We start from the raw sequence: 25,130 nt of genomic DNA, 5'->3' as shown, positions 1-25,130 counted from the left end.
TTCAATAGTCTTACTCCCCCAAAGACACAAATCAACAGAGTTTATGGAAGAAGCAGAGGAGGAGAACTCTCTTAAACAATGGTTTATAATTGAATTTTAAAGGCTGATTCAGAAATATTCCACAAAGAAGAACATTCTTGAAAACAGGGATTAAAATTTTACCAAACACCTTTCTAGCCTCAGAGAGAAAGCTTCTAGCTAGAAGCAGATATGGACACAAGGGTATGGAGGAGCCTCCAGAAAGGGCCAGAGATAACATTCTAGTAAGGAATGCCGCCATCCAGCCACAGGTGTAAGAAAGGGAAGGGGTATTGGTATTTCTGCCAGGGTCTTGTGATTCTGTTCCACCCTCATAATTCTAGTACATACCTTTGCTGCTGATTAGAGCCTTCCCAAAGTAGCAATGGGAAACAAGTGAATCTTGGCAGTTTCAATGAGGCCTTCAAAATGCTGAAAAGCAGCAGTAAAACTAACGTCAGACTTATTAATTTCCCTCTGCTGCACATGGCAAAGCTAAGAGCAGAGGCACCTGACGTGTCTGGCATGCAAACTCCAAACGTCATACATCAGTTAACATTTGGAAGGTTATCTTGGCAAACATAAGGGCTAGTAACTTTTTTTAATAACGGAAGCTTAAATTATCCCTAAATTGATGGTGCAGACCCTCACGCTCACTAAAGAAAGCCGCCTGCTCACCATTGGCAAGTTAATTTTTCCAAGTCCTGAGTGCAAGCTTCTCTCTCAATAGTTTAACCCTCTTTTGAAGGGCCTCTTACATATCCTAGCAGCCATAGCTTTGTTTCATGCTTCCAATGTGATGGTGACTGTTCAGAATTAGTCAGCATCAGATGTCAGTCATAACTGCCAATGTCAAGCAAATGTCTACAGAAGTGCTGGATAGAGCATCCAGGGTCTTAAAATATTACCCTTTCCTGTTGTCCTCTGGCTTAAGGATAAAATTATCTTGCTACTGCACTTAAAATGATACATCTTTGTTTATATTTTACTTATGCACCAGAGTTTACTTATGTACCAGTTTAACTATTTTTTTTTAAACTCCTTTAGTACCATAGCAAAAAAGAAACCACTACAGAAGATGTGAACATCTGCAATATCCTGTTGTGGTTGGGGTTGTTTGGTTTTTTTTTTTCTTTCCTATTTCTGCTCATGATCTGACATTGCCAGCAGCATACCTTTCTTTTCTGGGCACACTCAGACTTTACAGCAGTTTACTCTAGATCTTGGCCCATCTTAAGGTACATCTACACTACCCGGCAGATCGGCAGGTAGCGATCGATCTATCGGGGATCAATTTATCATGTCTAGTGTAGACACGATAAATCGATCCCCAATCGCTCTGCCATCGACTCCTGTACTCCACTGCAGCGAGAGGCAGAAGCAGAATCGACGGGGGAGCAGTGGCAGTCGACCCCACGCCGTGAGGACGTGAGGTAAGTCGACCTAAGATACGTCGACTTCAGCTACACTATTCTCGCAGCTGAAGTTACGTATCTTAGGTCGATCCCTGCCCCTAGTGTAGACCAGGCCTAAGATTCCTGAGCTAAATTCAGTTAATAACTATAAACACATTTACAATCCACCATTCTACCAAAAAAATAGGACAAAAAAAGAAAGGCTTAAAAAAAAAAAATAGAAGAAAAGAATTTCAGAAGTGACTAGGGTTCCTCCACTTTTGGGTGCCCAACCTGATACACCTAAAAATAACCGGACTTTCACAGGCAGGTGCTCAGCTCTTTCTGAAAGCTAGGCCTCTTTTATGTATCTCAAGTTGCCCATCTCAGAATTATGAGTTGCTTTTGAAAAATCTTGTCTTAAATTATTTGTAGAATCTTACACAAAAAGATGTTGTTGTTGTTTAGGCAAAGAAAAAATCCACACTCTTTTCTGGTTTCAAACTTAGTAACCAAAATCATAGAGAAAAACAGGAAAACACACATCATGAGCAATAATCAGAAGCTGTTGGAGTGCAACAGCATGAAGAAAACAACTTAGAAATCCACATTTTATACTCTAAATTTGAAGGAAAGGGATTATTTTGCTTTTCATTTCTTTGACTACTTTAAAAATATGTTTGCACCTTGATTATCCATTGAATCACAATACAGCACAGGCACTGATTTATAATAAATAACAACACCACCTAGCTCTTGTCTAATATTTTCAATCGGTAGAACTCAAAGGCGGTAAGTATCATGATCCCCATTTTGCAGATAAGGAAACTGAGGCACCGGGACATGAACCAACACACAGCAGGCCAGTGGCCAAGCCAGGAATAGAATCCAGGTCTCCCAAGTCCCAGTCCAGTGCTCTACCTACTAGATCACACTGCCTCCCTAAAAACAATACTCTGTACTTTTTATTTGTAATATGGCATAGCTTGAAGGTTACAACCCAGACATTGTACTTGTCAAATTAAAAATTGCCATATCAGTAAAAAATATCAAAAACAAACAAAGGTGTAGGTCTTTGCCTTTAGTGCAGTAGTGTACTTTTTCAAGGGGGACATTATCTTTGCCATGTTTATCCAGATATAGAAGAAGCTATGCTCTCTTTTCCTTTGTATATGAACCAATCTCATTTTCTATTTCATGACTATTGAAGAGTAGAAGATAACCCTTAAGTTTTAGGAGTACTTTTAAAGTGACCACTCTTAACCATTGAATAAAAACAACCTGTCCTGCCATGAACACACCAACAACATATGTACTAAGAGAAGGGCAGTCTGAGTCTATATTTCAGAAAGAGAAAATGTTGAAGGTAGTATTAGGATTTAACATCACAAACTCAGAACTGTACCTTTCCACTTCTTTCCTCAAACTATATCAAATTTGAACATATTGGAGAGAAAAAAGTATTGGGAGAGGAGTTTGTTATGCTTTAAGTTGCATGAATGATTTTAATGTTTCCTTCAAATAAGTCTTATCCACAGTCATAAAAATATGCTTTAGAAGAGCTGGGACATCTCCTTTCTAAATACTTGGGTTGCCAACTTGAATTCTCTCTGTGTTTCCTTGTATAATAAGGCTTTAGACCAGGGATCGGCAACCTTTGGCACACGGCCTGTCAGGGAAACCCACTAGCGGGCCAGGACAGTTTGTTTACCTGCAGCATCTGCAGGTTCGGCCGACTGCAGCTCCCACTGGCCGTGGTTCGCCATTCCAGGCCAACGAAGGCTGTGGGACACAGCGGCCAGCACATCCCTCGGCCCACGCCGCTTCCTGCAGCCGTCATTGGCCTGGAACTGCGAACCGCGGTCCGTGGGAGCTGCAATTGGCCGAACCTGCGGACGCAGCAGGTAAACAAACCGGCCCGGCCTGCCGGCGGATTTCCCTGACAGGCCGCGTGCCAAAGGTTGCCAATCCCTGCTTTTGACCAATACCATCCAGTTATGACAAAAATTCCTTTTAATGGAATAATTCAGTTTTGATCTACAGTATAGGAATCTTTTAAAAGAGCCCTAAAATAACATGGACAAAAGTTTGCCATTGCTGAAAGGCTAACATAAGTATAGATTTGGGCCGCTACTTCAGTTTTTCCTACCATCCCTAAAATCAGTCTGAGCTGATTGTATAACTGGTAGAATAGGTTTTTGTCATCAGGTGGAGACAGGAATTTGAGAAGTTCCTGCTTCTAGCTCCAGGATGATAAGCCAAATTTTTGGGTTCACTCTGGCTGCTCTGGGCCATTCCAATGGCACAAAGTAGCTGAGAACTAGACTGATCTAGATGAACTTTGAACTTGAGCCGCCCATCCTGCAATCAGCAATCAATAGTCTCCCACACAGCCAGAAAGCAATATATATATATAAAAATCAGATGAAGCAGCAAAGATCATCCTACTGTGAGGGATGTGACCTTACTAGAAGGTACACAGAAATAGCCACTGTAAGAACATAAGAGCTGCCATACTGGATCGGACTCATGGTCCAATATCCTGTCTCCAACAGTGACCAGCACGAGAAGCTTCAGGGGAAGGTGCAAGAAATAATCAGCCCTTCATTAAGGTCTCAACCTAATCACCAATATGAAGTTTTATGTCCTTCCCAATACTCTTTTTTTTTTTTTTAGCATTAGCTAGTATAACTGGATGGTCTTGTTATCCCTCTTTGAATCCGGATAAGTCCTTAGCCTCAGTGACATCCTGTGGAAATGAGTTCCACATTCTAATGGAGTGTTGTGTGGAAAAAGTACTTCCTTTTACCATGATTGAATTCACAACCTTTCAATTTCATTAAATATCCCCACATTCTTGTGTTATCAGACAGGAAGAACAGAAGTTCCTGGTCTACCTTTTCTACACCATTCATTATTTTATATACTTTCATCCTGTCCCCTTTCATTAGTCCCCCTTCTAAAGTAACAATCCCAATCCTTTCAATCTTTCTTTCTATGGTTAAGTAAAAAAAAAGTTTCCCATGTAATTGTTCCTCTTTTGGTTTACGTTGATTGCCATAAAAATGAAATTTAAAAAATACAAAACAGGATATCAATTATTGTCATCTTTTAACTGACACTTCTGAAGAAAACAGTGACAGCTAGCAAAAATATCACCTTCTGAATAATAATACTGTTTTCACAGCTGACTGGAAAAAACTCTCTCAGAATGTAAAGAACAAGGATGCAAATCAAGGATCAAACCTTGTGTACCAGTTACAGCTCTGTTTGGTTTAATTATTACATCTTGACTTGCTGAACCAAATACTCCCAACTACATGAAGAAGAATTCAGCTGCTCCTTCAGAATGGAATGTCTTTCCTGAGCTGATCAGCAAAACCACCACTCTCTCCTCACCCAAAATGCTCTGGAAATCCCACATCTTTTGTGATGCCTATAAGAAATTAGCTAACAAAGGCGTTGTTATAAAGCAACTGGGGATAGTCTCCATGTGTTTAAGTGTTTTCAAATACTACATATGTATGTGTGACCATGCATGGCTAAACAGATATAAAAATAATATCATTGAGACATGCCTAATCCTCACCTTGACCAGTTTCCTTCTATGTTGGACCCATTCTTCTTACCCTTTGTCTTATGTCTGTCTGCTATTTGCATTTACTTGTTGCATGAGTGATCCTTTCAAGTGTCCTTTTTTTCCCCTGAACTACTAACCCTACTTCCTTCCTACATCACGGGTCTGCAAGCAGGAAGTAGGGCCCACAGTGGAAAAAAAGCGTAAAAAGGTTACATTTAAATAAAAACCCCACAAATTATTTAATCTCTTGGAAGCCTATTAAAGTTAACAGTGTAGGTAGGGAATATGACTAAATGTTAATATATTGCTTAGACTGTTAAAAGTACAAAGTAAACATTGAGTATAGTGTGGCCAAGTTAATGTTGTTGTACGAATATTAGGCCAGATTTTCAAATCAGTGGTCCCAATTTAGCCAGCAGAGAATTATGAGAAAAAAGCATGAATGAGTTGTAGGTGAATAATAGTGCCCCCAATTCATTGTGAGTTCAAAAACTCTGCTATCAAAAATGGAGGCTTCCCTTGAAGACTAGGCCCTTCAATTTCCAAATCACCCGACTTTTCTGCATCCAATTTTCTCATCCCTACTGCTACATTAGTGTACAGTTTTTGCATTTAATGCAGTTTGCAGAGCATTTTGAAAGACTCTTCAGAATGAAAAGTGCTATGTAAAGGTAAGATAATTTAATAAAGTGAGAAGCTGCAGTACCAATGGGAGTTGCAGGGAGGAAAAACAGTGGTGGTAACATATAATCCCGATCGATGAATCACAGCTCCTCAGACTTGGTGTGAATGCTTACTACCAGCCTCAACAGGCTAGTGATAAGAAATAGTATGTACGTGAAAGATAAAGAAAGTCAGCATTGAGCTATTCTTTAACACTCCTTGTGTCCATAATGGGGGGACACATAACAGGGGGAGGGGAACTACTCTTTAAAAGTACAGTTATCTGAGAAGATTTAAACTAATCATTAACCACATCTGTCTAAAAAAATTTTTTTTAAGTACAGTGGAAAAGATATATATGAATGTCAATTCATGGAAGTTGTATTAAAAATGGTTCTTAAAAAATGTCCACTTTCATACCTCCCTACATCTTCCACATTGCTATCCTATGTACACACCAATGCCAAACACAGCCTTGGACAAGAGAACGGAAAAAAGAGCTCAGGTCCGATTAGAGCTTTCATCATGGGTCTTGGACATGCAGCGCACGGAAAATGTACACAACCAGTGGTTGAAGTTCCTTTCTGGGCCTGAATTAGCTACTTTTAATATTTTGTGTTTAAGCCAAACACTGAAACAACTCCAAACCAGTTTTGTTAGATCATTAATCCAGATTCCTCAATTTCCATTTCAGCAATTGTATTTCTGCTCATATAAAAACACCCCCTTCACTAAGAAGCCTGCCACGCTGGCAGGCAGTACAGTGCTCAGTTTCACCGAGACCTGGAAATGCTACTGAGGCTCATTCCCAGGGGACAAGGAGCACTTTATTTCACACGTCAGAAACCCTCTCTCCCCAGCAATTAAAGCAGGTTTGACTGGCCCAAGAGGAAATCAGCAACCCTCCTCAGAAAAAGGGAGAGTGGCCTGAATGTCTGGTCTGGGATACAAAGAATACAAGAGAGTGTTTTCCGGGAAGAAAATAAAGACTCACTAGAAAAATAATCCATTATGATGTCACAAAGCTACAAGCCTTCACATATGGCTTTCAATGTAAAAAGTTTCATTCTCTCGCTAAGAATTCTTTAAAGCTGTTTAAGATCTCAGGCAACCCAGATGTAAAAATGGGCTAAACACAGGAATTCAGTGAAAAATGCAGATATGGAGGACAGGGTTACATTTAAAATGGAACTCTATAGTCAAAGCCCGCAATAGGGTTCAGGGTCTCTCTCTTTTTTCATACCACACGTAAGAACTGTAATACACAAGGGCATCGTGGGTCACGAAGCCCCTAGTAAAACTTCGGAACAAGGAGCGGAGCATTTTCAGCAGAGGTCCCTTGCTCTGGAGTTTCCAGCCACTGGAAGCTAGGATATGTCTATGGGCCCTAAAAGAGAGAAAGCCGAACGAAAGATAACTGCACAGGCCTCCCTCAAGCAGGAAGAAATAATATGGCCAGTGAGTTTCTCTCTCCACCCACCCCAAGATGTCTTCCTCCACAACAACCCACAGATCTTTGATGTAACTGAGTGAAGACTGGAGAGAACAGTCTGATTCAGAACAGCAACCATGCTTTTTATAGTTTCTATGTTTGGTGCCTAAATGTGTGGTGATGGTCACGCTATATATAGACATTCTGATCAACCAACTCAGGGCTCCTCCAGCAAATCAAGCAAACTAAGGACTAGAGCTAGTTTTTCAGCTAAATGTTTTCTAATTGGAAATTGCCAATTAGTTGAAACTGAAACTATTTAAGGAAAAGGTAACTTTCCTGATGCAAAAAATTTATGAACAAAGTTTTGAAATTGTCAAAACACCCTATATTGACATTTTCAAAATGTCAATATTTTTCTCTTTGAAATTACTTTTTATTTTGAAATTTAAGTTAGTTTATACTGAAAAAAATTTAAACAAATGTTTAAAGGTCAAAATCAAAATATTTTCTAACGTTTCTATTGACCCAACACAAAACAAAGTTTTGGATTTTTGTGTCATGTAGATGTTTGAGATCTCAAATTTTCATCCCAATTTAGGATGGAAAAAATATTTTAAAATTTTGAAAATTCTTGTAGGATAAGAAAACCATTTCCCCACCTAGCTCTAGTAAGGGCACAACATATTTCAAGTGAGGAAAAAAGTAAAAAAAAGTTTTCTTTTAAAGTTTGAGTTTGTCCTTGTAGCTCAGAAGTGGGAAATTCAGTTTTTTGTGCCTTCATTTTTGCTTCACACTTCACCTATGTGATTGCAGAGCAGTTTAAAAATGTCCTAAGCCACAAAAGCAAGGATTACAGAAACAGAATTTTTCAAACTAAGATCATCAATAGATTAGAAGAGCATGACTGGATGCCCTCTTGCTCTGGGGCAGGAAACATCTGATCAAGAGATTTCCCTGTAGTCATTTTTCAAAGTGACCCTGCAAATTGACAGTAAATTGCACAAGATGTGTGGACCAAGTGAAACAATTTACAGAAGAGAGACTGAAATCCACCAGGTTGACAGAAGTAAAGTGAAAGATCAGCCAGTGAAATATTCTGAAGAAAGAGCTAAATGAATGTCAGAGGCGTTACTGAAGGACAATGGCAGCTTTCGTGCCAGAATATAATTGAACTTCTAGAATGTTAAGCATGCTCTTACAATTTAAGTACGCTTGATAGACTAGCTGGGCAAGGAGAAAGGGATCTAGAAAGCTTTGCATGTAAATAGTTTCCAGTAATTTTAAAAGCGATTAGATCATATGGTACATTAGACATTGAATAGGCTTTCAGTTCCAAAAGAAAATCTAGTCTGTTGACATCAAGTTTGTACCTTGCAGCTGATTTTGTCATTTTAGATAAGGATGGAGGGCTAGAGTCATCGCTGCACTGGTGGAGACCCTGGCGCAGGACCAGACTTGCACCTCCTTTATCCTGGGACTACTGGGAGCCAGTTTGGCTATGCTATCCTGAGAGCTGCCCATCCATATGGGTCTTGCGGAACCTGGGGATTAGGAGCATAGAAAAGCCACAACCAGGCCTCTTCCTGCACCCAACAAGTCCCCAGTATTGGCATCTCCTGTGGAAGTGGAGTGGGGAGCAGGGAAGGTATAGACAGCACTGTGCTTGTCACAGAGGCCCCTAGACTGAAGTAGGCTGTAGAGTGGCTTTGGGGCTACTTTGCACTGGTGAATCAGTCCCACTATGATTAACGTAGAGAGAAGACTTCAGGAAATTCTATATAAAATTCCTAACGTTTATTTTTCCAGATCTTATATAATACAAATGAGAAGGAAAGGAAAGTGCACAAAGTAGGAAAATTTATGAGAGGCTGTTTCCCAACTGCAATTTTGTCCCCTGCCAAATGGAAAATTTATCAGGACAAAAACTTTGTTTTCAGTTAACAAGGAGATGTAGAAATATTTACTTGCATAATATCAAGATGCTAAGAACTCTGAGGCCGAAATCGCCATCTGAATGAGAACAATGTAGAGATGGGGCACATATTTCTAAGCCAGAGAGAAGTTTGTAACACTATTACCTTATTATTATTATTATTATTACATCCTTCTCAAACTGATATTGGTGCACAGAGTGGAAATTAGTCTCTTCCATTCCTCTCTGTCATTTGCTGCTGTTTTCATCACCTCTACGGTGTTGATATTGACTGTTATGCCCTCCCTGATAAGAGCTCTTCTGAAGGTTTCTCTTAGATGCCTTTGTTTCCTCACACCAGTTGGGTTTCCACTTGACAGCTTCATGCAGGAATCTGTTAATATGTCTACACTGCAATTAGACACCCTTGGCTGGCCTCTGCAAGCTGACGGGCTCACAGGGCTGAGGCTAAGGGGCAGTTTAATTGCTGTGTAGACAGCTGGGCTCGGACTAGAGCGCCGAGGCTCTGGGACCCCATGAGGAGGGAGGGTCCCAGAGCCCAGGCTCCAGCTCAAGCCTGAATGTTTACACCGCAATTAAAGAGCCCCTTAGCCTCAGCCCTGCAAGCGCATCAGCTGGCACAGGCCAGCCGTGGGTTTTTAATTGCATAGACATATCCTGTGTGTTGGCATACAGAATACGTAGCTCAAATAAATCCACCTTTTGTCTCTGATTCTGGTGGAAATGAGTTTCTAGCTGGTGATTTTTTGTATCTCTTTGATGATGATTAAATCTTTCCAACAAATGCCCAGAATCTTCCACAGGCATTTATTTTTAAAGGCTTCTAGTCTTCTGTATAACATTTTATAACATTACAGAGGATTATATTGGCCTGCATAGGGAATAATGCTCAGGTGGTAACCTCAGTCCATGGCAGGGAACATAGCCTCATTCTTCCTGTAAAATGTTATATACCTCTATGGCATCATATAAACAATTAAACAATACTTCCATTTTAACTACATTAAAATAGCACCAAAAGCTAGCAAAGTTAAAGTTGTCCCATGAATGCTTAGCTGTACCCCTCTGTGAATATACATGCACGATACAGTCTTTAGATTACATTAGCACACACTGTTCCTCAAATAACTGAATATCAGACAACTTTTCTATAGCCAGTTCAGTGTGAGTCTTGCAATGAGGCAATAAATCTAACAGGGTGGATTTGATTTAAATCAAATTGATTTAAATCACTAGTCAGGAAGACTCTATTTAATCATGGTTTTCTACATAAAAGTCCATTCTTGTTGGTTGTTATAACCTTAATACCTATTCTTCACAACTCAGAGATAGATGTAGGTTTCATTTTTAGAAGATACACACTATACATTTTTAAACAGTGATTTATTTTGAAAACTTTTCAGACTAGTTTTACAGCTATATCAGAAAATGAATGATTGTTTGGTTATTTCATTTACCAAATGTAAGTGAAGCAGGTATTTATGAAGTCATTGGAAGGTGAACTATCTCCAATTCAACAAGTTAATCATTAATATTAACTATCTTTAGATAGGATTTTTCCTCAAAAAGCATTTTATCAAAAAAATCCGATTTAAATTAAAAAAATCTGATTTTTTTAATCATTGATTTTTATCCTAAAATCTAACAGTGCTACTGCTATTCAAAATAACAAATCAAGTTTTCATTTTCAGAGTGCAGCACATTAAAGAATTAAATGAAATGTAACAGTTCAGGACAGACATTAACAATTATTCCTGTATTAAAAAAAACAGCATTAAAATTTGTGTGTGGGTCATCTCATTCCCACTTGCACCCATTACAAAAATTTAATTTCTAGCCACAAAATGTAGTTGTATGTTTCAGGTTAAAGTCATCTACTACCTCACTTCCTTCTCTGTCAAAAATCCTTGTCTGTTTAGGATTCTAAAGACACAAGGTGGGTGAGACAATTTTTATTGGACCAACTTTTGTTGGTGAAAGAGAGAAGCTTTCAAGCTACACAGAGCTCTTCTTCAGCTTGTCTCTTTTCTCCAACAGAAGTTGGACCAATAAAAGATATTCCCTCATCTACCTTGTCTGTCTAATATCCTGGGAACAACCCTCCTACAACAAGACTAGAGTCCTAAACTCAGTTAATTTGATCAGTAATAAATTGTTGCATTTTTCTCGATTTACTCCTTGTTATGATACACAGCATCCCAATTAAGATTATTTTAGATTCATTTAGGCAAAAAGAATCTCTAGTGGGTCATCTAGTCCATTCCATGGTATTAAGGCAGGATTCATTTCATTCTGCTCTATGCTACACAGCCTGGAAGAAAAATCTAAACAAATTAGTGACCGATGAACCTCAAAATATGGACAGTTCAGCTTGAATTTCAACAAACTTACAAAAGAATCTTACCCGGTCTCTTAGACCTGATTCTTACCTGGTCTCTTAGACCTTTTCAAAAGCTGGGCTACAAATGTCACATAAACAGGCTTGTGGATGATAATTCAGCTCACTCTCTTCTAGTCCTGGCAAGAACCAGGAAGAATAGAGGCAAAACTGAAAACAGATAGCTACAGATTTAACTGAAGTTTTCTGAGCTTCCACAAAGATTTGGTATTACATTTGAGACCAAAGTTTAGGATGATTTATACTTTATCCAAATGGAAAATCTCTAACATACATCCTCCTCACAACTGATGCCTAAGCAGTTTTAGTGGAAAAGCCATTCAAATCACTGTCAGGAAGATGTCCCCAATACATTTTGTTCAGAGACCTAGATGAAAGTGTACTTGGCCTGTAATCATTTGAGTGAATGTTCCATTTAAACTGCTGCCAAGACACAAACATGAAGTCCAGCTGCAGTGAATGAATTCAAGTAAAAAATAGGTGTGTTAATAACCATGTATAACACACATAGAAAACGTCAATCATTCATAGATACTAAGGTCAGAAGGGACCATTATGATCATCTAGTCCAACCTCCTGCACAACGCAGGCCACAGAATCTCACCACCCACTCCTGCGAAAAACCTCTCACCTATGTCTGAGCTACTGAAGTCCTCAAATCGTAGTTTAAAGACTTCAAGGAGCAGAGAATCCTCCAGCAAGTGACCCCGTGCCCCATGCTACAGAGGAAGGCGAAAAACCTCCAGGGCCTCTTCCAATCTGCCCTGGAGGAAAATTCCTTCCCTACCCCAAATATGGTGATCAACTAAACCCTGAGCATATGGGCAAGATTCACCAGCCAGATACTACAGAAAATTCTTTCCTGGGTAACTCAGATCCCACCCCATCTAACATCCCATCACAGGCCATTAGGCCTATTTACCATGAATATTTAAAGATCAATTAATTACCAAAATCATGTTATCCCAGTTTGTCCCTCGGCCCGTGCTGCTTCCCGCAGCTCCCATTGGCCTGCAGCGGCAAACCGCGGCCAGTGGGAGCCACGATCGGCCAAATCTGCAGACGCGGCAGGTAAACAAACCAGCCCTGCCTGCCAGGGGCTTTCCCTGAACAAGCGGCATCCCAAGTTTGGGAAACACTGCCATAGATAAAGGGACACAGTCAAATCCTGAAACCGTTTGAACTCTGGCTGAAAGATCATCTTGCTTCCCTTGTGATATCACAGAAATTGCAGACAATGGAGGTACTCAAGCTAAAAGGCCCCTGGTTTAAAAGGGAGGGGAAGCTGTGGGAGTGCATTCTCTCTGAAGAGGCCTTTACACTGTAACTCACTTTGCTAAAAGTCAACAAATCCAGGCACTGTCAGACTAAGTTGGGGGCATGCTAAAAGGCTCACCAGGGAGGATTAAACTGAGGTTTTGAGATGGGCATTTATGGTGGGTGGAGGGGGCTGCTGAAAAGGGAATTTGGGTTATCAAATAGACTATACTGTGAAGGAGCCTTGAGTGGTAACGTTTTTCTAATTTCAGAGTGGTAGCCGTGTTAGTCTGTATCAGCAAAAACAAGGAGTCCAAGGACTCCTCATTTTTTCTAATGAAGATATTTATCTTTTGTTTGTATTTGTAACATTTGTACATGGGTTAGGCATTGTACATGGATAAAAATACACAGTCAAGTCCTTGCAGACATACATTTAACATACTTGTACAGTGCAGTTAAGCACATCTACTTTTATAATTTAAAATTGTCTAAAAGATTTCTATTACTCCAAGTCTGCTCTTTAATTTGCTGTATCTGACTCAGATTTACACTGAGGGGCTGTGGTAGAACTGGTGACTTTGAGCATATCAGGTGGAAGTGTTCTTTTGCCTGATATTACTGGAGGTGTATATTGTGGTGATCCAATATTTTTAAAACAGAAATCAGCTATTCAAGGCTTGCTTTACTGGCTATAATGATGTCCTAAACACTGTATTATTTTTATCCCCTTTTGCATCTGGTACTCTTGCAGCTAAAGAAGTACTGCCACAGAATCATGCTCCAATTAATGAAAGGTTTGTTAAATACAAGGATATGTTATCTAATGGAAACTTACAAGTAAAAAAAGAATATATACCATTTATGTGGAGACATGGCAACTCTTTATTACGTATGTAAACCAGCAAACCTTGCTAGCATCTCATATTAATATAATGTTTGGTCAGTAATAGTTTTAGTACTGTATAATTTCTAGATGTGTTGACTAATTAGATGCTCTTTAGAACTCTGCATTATTTTGAAACATAATTCATCTTTTCATTTTTAAAAAGGAGGAAAAAAACTATGTAAAAATGTCATTCTCTTACTCTACATATATGCTCCACGCACTTGTTCAAGATGATTATTTTACCTACATACATTTTTCCCCTATTGTTGTTACAGCAGAGCCAATACAGCTACGACAGAACCTGCCAGATTCTACTCTAACTCAGGCTTCATCAACAGAATGGCCAGCTGAGGGCAGACTGCAGAATCTTTATTACGAGTCATGTGAAAGTTAGAAAACAAACACATACAGCTTGATTTTCACATCCCCAGCTCAGCTTGTGGTGCTGGCATTTATCACAGGGTGAAATTCTCCCAGAGGCAGATGGGCCAGGGAAGAGCCGCAATATAAAGAAACTATCACAATTCCATTGTGCTCTGGTGGGTGGATGCACAGCAGGCATGCAGGGTACTCCCAGAGCCCTTTTTAGTAGCAATGCTGAGCTCCAGACAGGCACTAGGGGAGCAAGATGGGTGTGGACAGATTTCAAGATCTGCACTGAACCCATAGCCACAGATGCATGTAGACTACAGGACACACAAAGTTAATTTCCCTTATAGCAGGCAAGAGCCTGATTTAGAAGCCATGGAGGGACCATGAATATTTTAATAAAGGATTCCCACAAGATGTTTCCCTTTATACGTACGATTTATAATAAACGCTATATTCTTTTAGCCAGAGAGGCAAGTTCTGCATAAAAAAGGGATTAAAAACTGAACAATCCATATTTATTTTTTCTTTTAAACAAAAACCCTCTCCCCCAGCAAAGGAAGAAGGCAACACCACCTGGCAAACAAGCTTATATTTAGCACAAAGGTTGGAAGTGTTTGCATTTTGTTCCTATCTATATTGACACTTGCACAGAGCTTAATCTATGTCATTTGAAGTGAGGCTAGGTGCGTAAAGCTCTTGTGGGGAGCTCTGGGCACGTCCTACCTCAGGGAAATCTGAAAATCTTTGACACTTGGCACAAGCTGGTGCATTCCAAAGGCAAAAAAAAAAAAAAAAAAAAAAATCAGATCTTAGAAGTATTCTTATGAGTCCCATGAATCAGTCTTCTTGCAGAAATATTTAAGCAGATTCCATAAGAGGAAGGCACGTCACCCCAATCTTTCTGAAAAATTCTGGAGGAATTATAACACAGGGCTTTCATAACTGTCACGAGCCCCTCTCATTACAGCTGATAGGGTGACCACCCAATTCCTTATTTAAAGGGACACTGACCATTTTACACATTCATTTGAAGCTTATGATAACTGCATTGTATTTTTCTGTTGCCCTAAAGTATACGCTTGAGAGACAAGTATATGATATGCTAAGGGAAATAGTGTGAAATAAAGTGATGTCCCTTATTTTTCATGTGTTTTTTCTCTTATTTCCATCCAACAATTGTGGTCACCCTACCTGCTACCCCACTCCCTCTCGTGTGTATGTGTGTTTCATTATGTCCACTACAGTCCCTATAAAGTTCCCTAAACAATGACCATTCAGGCTTTGGGCAATGAGGGGGATAAGTGGTGAATTTTGTCCATAGAGAATATAGTCTTTATGTCATCTTCACTGAAGGGAGGAATATTTTTTTGAAAGCTATTCACTTTTCAGTCAGTCTGTCTAATACTCTTTGTACTGTACACTGATGTGTGCCGACCTGGCCAATACGTAGTGTTTGTATATGGTTCCTTTAACACTGTTTTAAAATGTTTCCAGCCCATAATACCTTTAAAAATAAGAAAGGAAGAAAAAGAAAGAAACTCTTTGTCCTGCCTCTAAAGTAAGCAGACTGGACTAGCAGATATGTTCACAGATAGGTTTACAGGTAGAATTTACCTGTTTTTTTCTGTAGTTACTAAATACTAGAAATACCAATCTTTTAAAAATATTATTTTTTAGTAAAAAAAAAACCCATATTATCTGTAAGCATGCACAAATTTAAAGTTGCATGTATAGCCTTAGGAGTTTAAGTTGAGGGGGAAGGGAGCAGGGGCTGAAAATTTCTTTTTTATTATTAATTTATAAAAAACAATAGCCAAAACGGTGCATAGCTACTGAATGAGTAAAAGAGAACAAGTCAATCTTAATATCCTGGTTTTTGTTGATTTCAACACCTACTCTAAATCTTCGTTGCCTTGGTTTATCTCACAGCACAATCTCAACTACTGAACACATCAGTTTACTGATATAGCAAACTTCCAGGCTGAACTTCCTCATTGCTGAAAGAATGCAGAAAGGGCAGTAGGTGTGTGTATGCTTGAAAAATGATAAAGAGAAAAGACCAACCGATGTTTTCTCTGTTAGAGGTCAATTTCACAATGAGCCTACAAATGAACATGTGATAGCACAACCACATATATCATGCTATGAGTGTTCTGAACACTCTTGCATTCCTGTAAGATGCTTTTCTAATATTTTTTTTTATTTTGAGAATTGATTACACATCTCAGCACAGGTATTTTGGGGATCAACAGTCCCTTGTTATTACGGAAGTCCCTTTTCCTAATCTCCCTTCCAAGGAGGTATAGTCTGGAACAACAGCTGAATTAATTGGCTACAATTTTATGAGCTACAACACTCAACCCCTGTCCCCTGACACAAAATGTATTCAAATAGCTGCTTTGGTTAGCCAGCTGCTAAGTGACTATGAGGCAAATACTACCATCACCATCCCCCAAAAAAGTGTTAAACTTTCCCTTATTTAGTTCAATATCACTACTTGTAGCAGCATTAATCCCTAAAGAATACTATGACTCTGAACAGTGGAAAGAGCCATGTATAGCTACCTAAGTAATAATAGCTCAAATAAGTGTTAATAAGACAGATAACAGAATTGATTTTTAAATATAAACAAAAATTGTGGAACTAACAAGACACCTGCTAAACTTCAGTGCTTGATCACTTTGCTTTCTATTACACAGCATCCCCATCTTTCATTCGTATATATTTATTTACCCTGTAAAATCTTCAGCGCAAGGACTTTGTCTTCAGGCTGTCTGTAAAATGCCTTTAACACATTTGATGTTATATAATTATAGTTGTAATTTATAACTAATAAAGCATTCTGAGTTCCTCAAAGTCTACACGGGTTATGCCAGGGTTTTAAAAGTATGTTTCTATGCACGGTCAAGAAATATCTTTTAATATACAAACTGAATTTCAGAATCTAAAGCCATAAGTGGAGAAAAATAGTAGTGTCTGCTCTACAATCTGTACACATTTGTGCCCATTTTCCTTTTTTCTTAAAAAAAAAATCACAAAGATTCTTGACTTTCTGATCTCTTCTGGCTGCCCTTTCAAATTAACCTTATCTGTCTTTTAACATATATGTCTATTACAAGTTATCTGATCTGTGCACTTTGACCTTGCATAGGTTTGTTTCTCGAGGTACCGAGACAGACCACCTTTGCAAAATGTCATACGAAATAACTGATCTGTGGCAAACCTCCTCTCTCACATACAGAGCCCTATGTAAAATATCCCATGCAATGTATCTAATAGGTCGCAAATTACTCTTGTACGGCGTGGTCTGACACACGTACTGATACACATATAAGCTTGCAAAATAAGCCTTGTCTAGCCCAGATCTCCAGTCCCGTCGCATCATACTGAAGGTTATTAGTTCCTCCCGACGTCTTCTCCCTCCCGTTCCCCCGGCACAACCGGCCCCTTGCTGGGGCACCCCTGATCCCTGTCATCTGTGTCGGTTTTACCTGGTCCAGCGGGATGCCCAGGAGCTGGCTGAGCGGGTGCAGCAAGGTGGAGCCCGTGGTTCGGTAGGGGACGCCGGGTGCCTCTGCCATCCTGCATCCCTCCCGCCTGGGCCTCCCTCCGCTCCTAGCCACCGCAGCGCGCCGGGGCCGGCCGGAGCCCCGCTCACACACACACGTGCGCCCGGCCAATGCAGCGGCGGCGGCGCTTAGGCTCTGCCCCTCCGGCGGCCGCGGGTTGGTTGCGATGCCCGCTCCCCGCTTCCTACTCGGCGGGGGGAACTGGGCGGCGGCCGAAGCAGCATCCTCCGGGCGGAGCCTCAAGACAACCGCCCGGGGCCGGAGGGGGAGCTGGCTCGCGCCCAGACCCCGCCGCCGCCCGCCCGCCAGCCAGCCGCAGCCAGCGGGGACGTGCCCATAGGCGGAGCCGCCAGTCACTCGGCGCGCTGGGCGGAGGCCGGGCCGGGCGGGAGCCGGAGTCAGTGGAAGCGCGCGGAGGGCAGCGGGGGCCGCTGGGTGCTGCGCGGGAAGCGAGCGGAGCCCCTGGGCGCTGGACACTCGCCGGGCTCCTGCCCATTCCCCCGCCCGCTGAAACGTAACCTCCGCCGCCCCGCTTACTGCTGCGGGGCTGCGCCCGCCTCTGGGGAAGCACAGACACTCCCGCCCCCCCACACAGACGCCTTTTGAGAGCGGGGGCTGCCTGGCAGGCGTCTCTGGGCAGCTGGTCCGCACCTCGGCAAAATGATCCTGGAGCAGCGGGTGAGGGGTGAAGCGAGGGGTGCCCTTCACTTGGAAACTGGCATCTAATGCCCCCGGCCCCGCATCCAGTGTGAAACACCGAGTCATTAAAAAAAAACCAAAAACCATTTTCTAGGACTAATCATGCCCATCACAACTTTATCAAGAATAAAACACTGGGGTGTGTCCCTGCCATATAAGATTGTCTCAAGCTGTTCGTACAGTTCTCTTTTCTTCTCTTGAAGGGTAAATGCTCACCTTGCAGCTGCCCAGGTTTGTGTCTGGCAAAAATCCCTAGGGAATATGGGACCTGTAGAAACTGTCACACAATTTAGGTATATACGGCTGAAGAGTAGTCTTTCAGGATGGGAAATTGTACAAAAAATGCCAAGGGATTCCATTTTTTTGAATGGCATGGAGAGAATAACCAGGAAGAGCTATCTCCCACTTCTGCAAAAGTTAGTCGTTGTTGGTGTTTATTCATACCTACTGTCAGATTACACTTCTACTTTTTGGGAAACAGCTGACACACTATATATTTTTCTTGTTATTTCTTGTTACCCCTGACCTTATTAATGACATTAAGATTGTACTGATAAACAGCATGTGATCCACATATTCAACCCAGAATATAAATACAATTTTCAGCACATCTAGCCTATAGAAAGGTAGGGCTGGAAGGGCCCTCAAAAGGTCATCTAGTACACACGCACACGCTGAGGTAGGACCACGTACACATACACACCACCCCTGATGTGTTTTTCTAACCTGTTCTTTAAAACCTCCAGTGATGGGGATTCCACAAGCATCCCTCCCTCAATAAACTTTTCTAGTGCTTAACTATCCTTATAGTTAGTAAAAACTTTCTAAGGAATATAGTTTCCTCTTCAGCTTAAGATAAGCTTTAGTACAGAGGTTCTCAAACTGTGATCCGTGGACCACCAGTGGTCCGCAAGCTCCATTCAGGTGCTCCAGGGATAGTTCCCTCCAAGGTGCACACCTGGGCGGCCGCACACGAGAGAATGAAGGGCCACCCACCTAATTAGTGGAGCCGCACAGGAGTGGTTCCACTAATTAGGTGCCTGGACCCTGGAGAAGACGCACATGTAGGTGAGGTGGTGGCCTTGGGGGGAATAAGGGGTAGGTGTGAGGGGGCAGTAGGGTGAGAAGAGAGGTTGCAGGGGGGATTTGAGATGTTCAGGGCTGCGGCGGCCAGAGAAAGAGGCAACTTTCCCCAGCTCCGGGGCTGCGGCTGCTGGGGAGAGATGGCCCTCCTTCCCAGCCTCAGCTCTGTGGCTGCTGCGGTGGGGGAGAGAGGGAGAAACCCCCCTCCTTCCTTGCCCCAGTTCATGGACTGCTGCAGTGGGGGAGAGAGGCACATTCATCACATTAGAAAGGTAAGACTACTGATATTAAAATATGAGTTGTATGCTTTTATTTGTAGAACAAAAAACGTTAATTACTAAGGGTTTTTTTATATAGCGCTTTTATCCAAAGTGCTTTACAACAGTTAGCTAACAGTACAGACAACATTTCGAAAGATCATTAAGTGGTCTGCCGAGACCCTCAGCAATTTTCAAATTGTCTGCGGAAAAAAAAGTTTGAGAACCACTGCTTAAGTATATTTGGTCAGACATATCAATGTATATATCAAATATCTTCTAAGTGCCTGGTCTCAGCAGCTATTTCCCCAAAGAAATGGCATAGCTTTTCCTCTCAAGTATTGCCTACTCTCCAGTTCTGTTAGCTCTCTAAATCTCAAATGAATCTGTATCAGCCACACTTTAGAATTCTCAAACAGCATATTTGAGGCAAGTCCTGTTAACATGTTAAATGTGCAGTCACTCCATCTGGTTCCCTAAAACAAGAAGTAACAGCAATGCACACACACTCTAACTGTAATAATACATTATTACTATTTTATTATGTATATAGTCATCGGAAGTATGGTAGGCACATTACGGACATATGAGGAGAGTAATTGAAGGCTGCATAGTTTTGCATTGTTTTGACTGGCCAATGAACTCTTCCAGGCTGTCTCATTAATATATAAAGCTTGTCTTTATTCAGACATTTAATCACTTAAACACAATTTGTAACATTCAAGTTAGGTGATGCAATGCTGATCATAACTGACAGAGAGGCAGGATGATCCAGTCATTAGGGTGCTAGCATTGCACATAGAGGGCTTGAGCTAAATTCCCTTCTCAGTAAGTCTGTGTGACCTTGGGGAAGTCATTTACTGTCTGTGTGCCTCAGTTCTCCATTTGTAAAATAGGGATACAATAGAACCTCAGTGTTAAGAATACCAGAGTTACAAACTGACCAGTCAACCACACACCTCATCTGGAACCAGATGTATACAATCAGGCAGCAGCAGAGACACACAAAAAAATCAAATAAATACATTGTGTTAAACATAAACTACTGAAAAAAAAAAAGGGAAAGCAGCATTTTTTTCTGCATAGCAAAGTTTCAAAGCTGTGTTAAGTCAATGTTCAGTTGTAAACTTTTGAAAGAACAACCATAACGTTTTGTTCAGAGTTACGAACATTTCAGAGTTACAAACAACCTCCCTTCCAAGGTGTTGGTAACTGTAGTAGCACTTCACTACCTCACAGGGGTGTTTTGAGGATAAATACATTAAAGGTTGTGATGTGCTCAGATACTACAGCGTAGGGGGCCACATAAGTAGTTAAGATAGATAGTCAGATACTGGTCCCAGTAGGATTTACTCACAACTAAGTGATTCAACGCTGAATACAACTTATCCTTGTTAAAACTGGAAATTTTTAAAGGAATTTACCTCTCTGTAATTTTCATAAATTAATCATGATCCACTTATCTGAAAGTGCTGAAAATTCTCTTTCTTAAGACTACAAAGATGTATCTGTTTTACTAGTCTTTTGTTATAAAAAGTTCTTTCAAGTCAAGCTTGACTTTTCCTCTTTAGTACATCTTCTACAATTTTCTGATATCCTCTGCTATGGCTGAACTGGGATGAGCATTTTGTAACAAACCTGAGAATTTAGTATTTGGAATATAAGAACCATTTTCATGGACTTTTAAAATCAAATATTAATCATTCATACTGAACATTCAGTTTTGCATTTGCTCACTTTACTGTGTATTTTGTTAATGTATCAAAGTATATAATTCCATGTTGTATGTAATACAGACTACAATACATTTCAAGAATAGTAAAGCTCACAAGTAGATGTTTACCACGTGCACCCTGTTAATTTCAATTAATACTGTAAGCATGGAAGGAATCCTTCTGTAGTTTGTATGTGTATTGTTTGTGACTATCATAATTTCATTACAGATCAGGAGATCACTTTCTCAGTGGGAGGGAAAGAAAAGAGTCTGCAAAATTAACTCAGTCTCCTAGAAGACAAAAGGCCTAATGCTTTTAGAGTGAGTCACATGCTATAAAGCCTATGCTCTGCTCAGTGATTTTGGATTTCTTTACTTTGGTATTATTAAATCCTGATTCCAATTCAGTATTATTTGAGAATATTAAAGATTATTCTTTAACCAGGATAAACTGCAGGGTGCAATCCACTTTTTACACTGGGGTACAGCCTGTCTATGCTTGGGATTTATGCCAGTGCAACTACACTGATGACTGATGCAAAAAAAACAGTGTACACAAGACCTAACAATCACTTCTCTCAGTTGCTCAACTTTCAGTTTCCTGTGAAGCCACAATCACACCACTGAAGTTCTGAAGTCATCCATAGGGCTTCAGAGCCAGAATTTCTAATATTAAAAAAGAAGCAAAATTTAGAAACCAAATAAAAACACAGCTTGCTTCATGCATCATAATGAAGCCAAAAAGGGCACCGTTCTTTGCCTGGACTTGTAAATGGTAGCACTCACACATTATAAAACAGGATTTTGAACATTGCATACCACCATTTTTAGGCCATTACTGCAGTTTCAGCTACCACGAATGGTAATTATTTCAAGAGGAGAAAATGATAGCCCATCACAGAGCCTGAAACTGAGTCAGCCAGGAACCTTTGCGGTATGTCAGGTTCTGAAAATGTGTCAGCAGAACAAAAACGAACAGCAAGTTCCCCTTCCAACACAGTACTGCATTGTCTAGTTACAGTGTAAATACTTCTTGTGGCAGTAGCCGATGTTCTTGGTAGCAGTATACTCGGTTGGGTATAAGCCAAACTTACAAGCCAAACACATCAATTATTACTTTTCCTCCCCCTCATCATACTCTCTCACTTTTTCCCTAAAAAGAAAATATCTATCCCCTGGGAAGCTGTTTCCCAAAACCACATGCTATTTTGAGGTTTCCAGGAAATTAGATCTGCTGATTAATATGGCTATTTTGCATTTATCAACAGATTTGAATATTTTCCTTTAAAACAGCCTATGTACAGTGTTAATTCGGTAGCCAGATCCTCACTAGCCTGCCTGCAAATGAGAATCACTTTCTGGTGGCAGTGGTCTGCAGGTGTCCTGCTCAGGGCACAAGGTCATTTTTACAGCATGTGCCCACATTGTCCTACATCGCCATGCCCCTAGATATCATTATCCTATGCTAATGACTATTAACATATGCAAATTGTTCCCAGACTTGCAGGAGAGGAATGATGGTCTGAGACTCAGGGTCCAATGCCCCGCTCTGTCAAAGATTTCCTGTGTGACCTTGGCAAGTCACTGAATTTCTGCATGCCTCAGTTTCCCATCTGCAAAATGGGGATAATAGTACTTCCTTTCTTCTTTTTGGTCTGTCTTGTCTATTTAGATTCTGATCTCTTCAAGGCAGGGACAGTCTCTTCCTATGTGTTTTTACACATAGACACTGCTGTAACACAAATAATACTGTAGAGCAAGGGTCGGCAACCTTTGAGAAGTGGCATGCCAAGTCTTCATTAATTTAAGGTTTAGCATGCCAGTACATTTACAGGGGCCCCCCGACGGAACCCCCCACTGGCAGCGGGCTGAGCGGTGCCAGCGGCCAGGACCCCGGCTGGCAGGGGTCAGCGGCCGGAACTCCAGACCAGCAGCGCGGGCGGCAGACGGAACTCCAGACCGGCAGCAGGCTGAGTGGGGCTGGCGGCCAGGACCCCGGCTGGCAGGGACCAGCGGACGGAACCCCAGACCGGCAGCGTGCTGAGCTGCTCAGCCAAATGCCAGTCTGGGGTTCCGTCCTCCGGCCTCTGCCAGCTGGGGTCCTGGCCGCCGGCCCCACTCCGCCCGCTGCCGGCCCGGGGTTCCGTCCATCCAGGCCAGCAGTGGGCTGAGTGAGGCCAGTGGGCGGGACCCTGGCTGGCAGCAGAGTGCCACTAAAAATCAGCTCACGTGCTGCCTTTGGTATGCGTGATGCAGGTTGCCGACCCATGCTCTAGAGGTTGTTTTTTACTTCTATATCAAGCGGAGCAGATAAAAAAAACCTGACAAGATAGCCTGCGGTGATGGTGGTGCTGAAGAGAGCAGCACAGGGGGAAGTGATTTGAAGATTAAAGCCAAACTTCAGCGATGAAGAGCTGAAGTTCTTAAAAACAGACATTTTGGAGAAGGAGCCAGGGTTTTAGAAAACATCTCCCATTAACTGAATGTCCCTCAGAAGGAAAGGATACAGGAGCAATAGAGCCAAAAAAGTCATCACAGGGGGTGATCAGCTCACATATCAGTAACAGTGAAACTGAAGACATGAGAGGATGTCCACAGGCAGCTCAAGGGCCAGTAAAGGCTGCTCAGACTTGGCTATTCAGAACTGGTGAGGGAAACACACTGAGGGACAGCAAAATGCAGAGAAACTTTAAGATTGTTATTTTTTATTTCTAATTTACTCTCATGTGCACTAAACTGATGCTGGCACCTTCACCCTGGAAAAATGAATCCTGTGAAAAGTGGAATGTATTCTTACTGCATCTCCATTGACGTACACACAACTTTCAACCTCTTCGCATTGTGTTTTCATAGGTGAAAAGAAAAGGAGTACTTGTGGCACCTTAGAGACTAACCTATTTATTTGAGCATAAGCTTTCGTGAACTACAGCTCACTTCATCGGATGCATACTGTGGAAAGTGTAGAAGATCTTTTATACACACAAAGCATGAAAAAATACCTCCCCCCACCCCACTCTCCTGCTGGCAATAGCTTATCTAAAGTGATCACTCTCCTTACAATGTGAATGATAATCAAGTTGGGCCATTTCCAGCCCAAATCCAGGTTTTCTCACCCCCCGCCCCCAACACACACACACAAACCCACTCTCCTGCTGGTAATAGCTTATCTAAAGTGACCACTCTCCTTACAATGTGTATGAAAATAAAGGTGGGCCATTTCCAGCACAAATCCAGGGTTTAACAAGAACGTCTGGGTGGGGGGGTAGGAAAAAACAAGGGGAAATAGGTTACCTTGCATAATGACATAGCCACTCCCAGTCTCTATTCAAGCCTAAGTTCATTGTATCCAATTTGCAAATGAATTCCAATTCAACAGTTTCTCGCTGGAGTCTGGATTTGAAGTTTTTTTGTTGAAGAATTGCAACTTTCATGTCTGTAATCGCGTGACCAGAGAGATTGAAGTGTTCTCCGACTGGTTTATGAATGTTATAATTCTTGACATCTGATTTGTGTCCATTTATTCTTTTACGTAGAGACTGTCCAGTTTGACCAATGTACATGGCAGAGGGGGCATTGCTGGCACATGATGGCATATATCACATTGGTGGATGTGCAGGTGAACGAGCCTCTGATAGTGTGGCTGATGTTATTAGGCCCTGCGATGGTGTCCCCTGAATAGATATGTGGGCACAGTTGGCAACAGGCTTTGTTGCAAGGATAGGTTCCTGGGTTAGTGGTTCTGTTGTGTGGTATGTGGTTGCTGGTGAGTATTTGCTTCAGGTTGGGAGGCTGTCTGTAGGCAAGGACTGGCCTGTCTCCCAAGATTTGTGAGAGTGTTGGGTCATCCTTCAGGATAGGTTGTAGATCCT

At 41.4% G+C, this 25,130-nt stretch overlaps 1 protein-coding gene across 4 annotated transcripts in view; it reads right to left on the bottom strand.

The window, feature by feature from the left end:
* Nucleotides 1–17,803, bottom strand: part of MBOAT1 (membrane bound O-acyltransferase domain containing 1) — an 80,439-nt gene extending 62,636 nt beyond the window's left edge. Inside the window, exon 1 of one of the 4 annotated variants that reach the window (XM_007054894.4) lies at nt 17,431–17,803. In XM_007054894.4, coding sequence (XP_007054956.1) covers nt 17,431–17,520 — 90 coding nt within the window. In that variant the 5' untranslated portion in view covers nt 17,521–17,803. The remainder of the gene's footprint in view (nt 1–17,430) is intronic. The other 3 variants (XM_037893062.2, XM_043540058.1, XM_027817267.3) reach the window with 3 other exon arrangements.
* Between the last annotated feature and the right edge of the window lie 7,327 nt (nt 17,804–25,130).

Source organism: Chelonia mydas, chromosome 2 (genome assembly GCF_015237465.2).
Source record: "Chelonia mydas isolate rCheMyd1 chromosome 2, rCheMyd1.pri.v2, whole genome shotgun sequence".
Taxonomy (NCBI): Eukaryota; Metazoa; Chordata; order Testudines; family Cheloniidae; genus Chelonia; species Chelonia mydas.
Note: the sequence above shows the minus strand (reverse complement) of the source record. Positions and strands in the feature narration are given on the sequence as shown.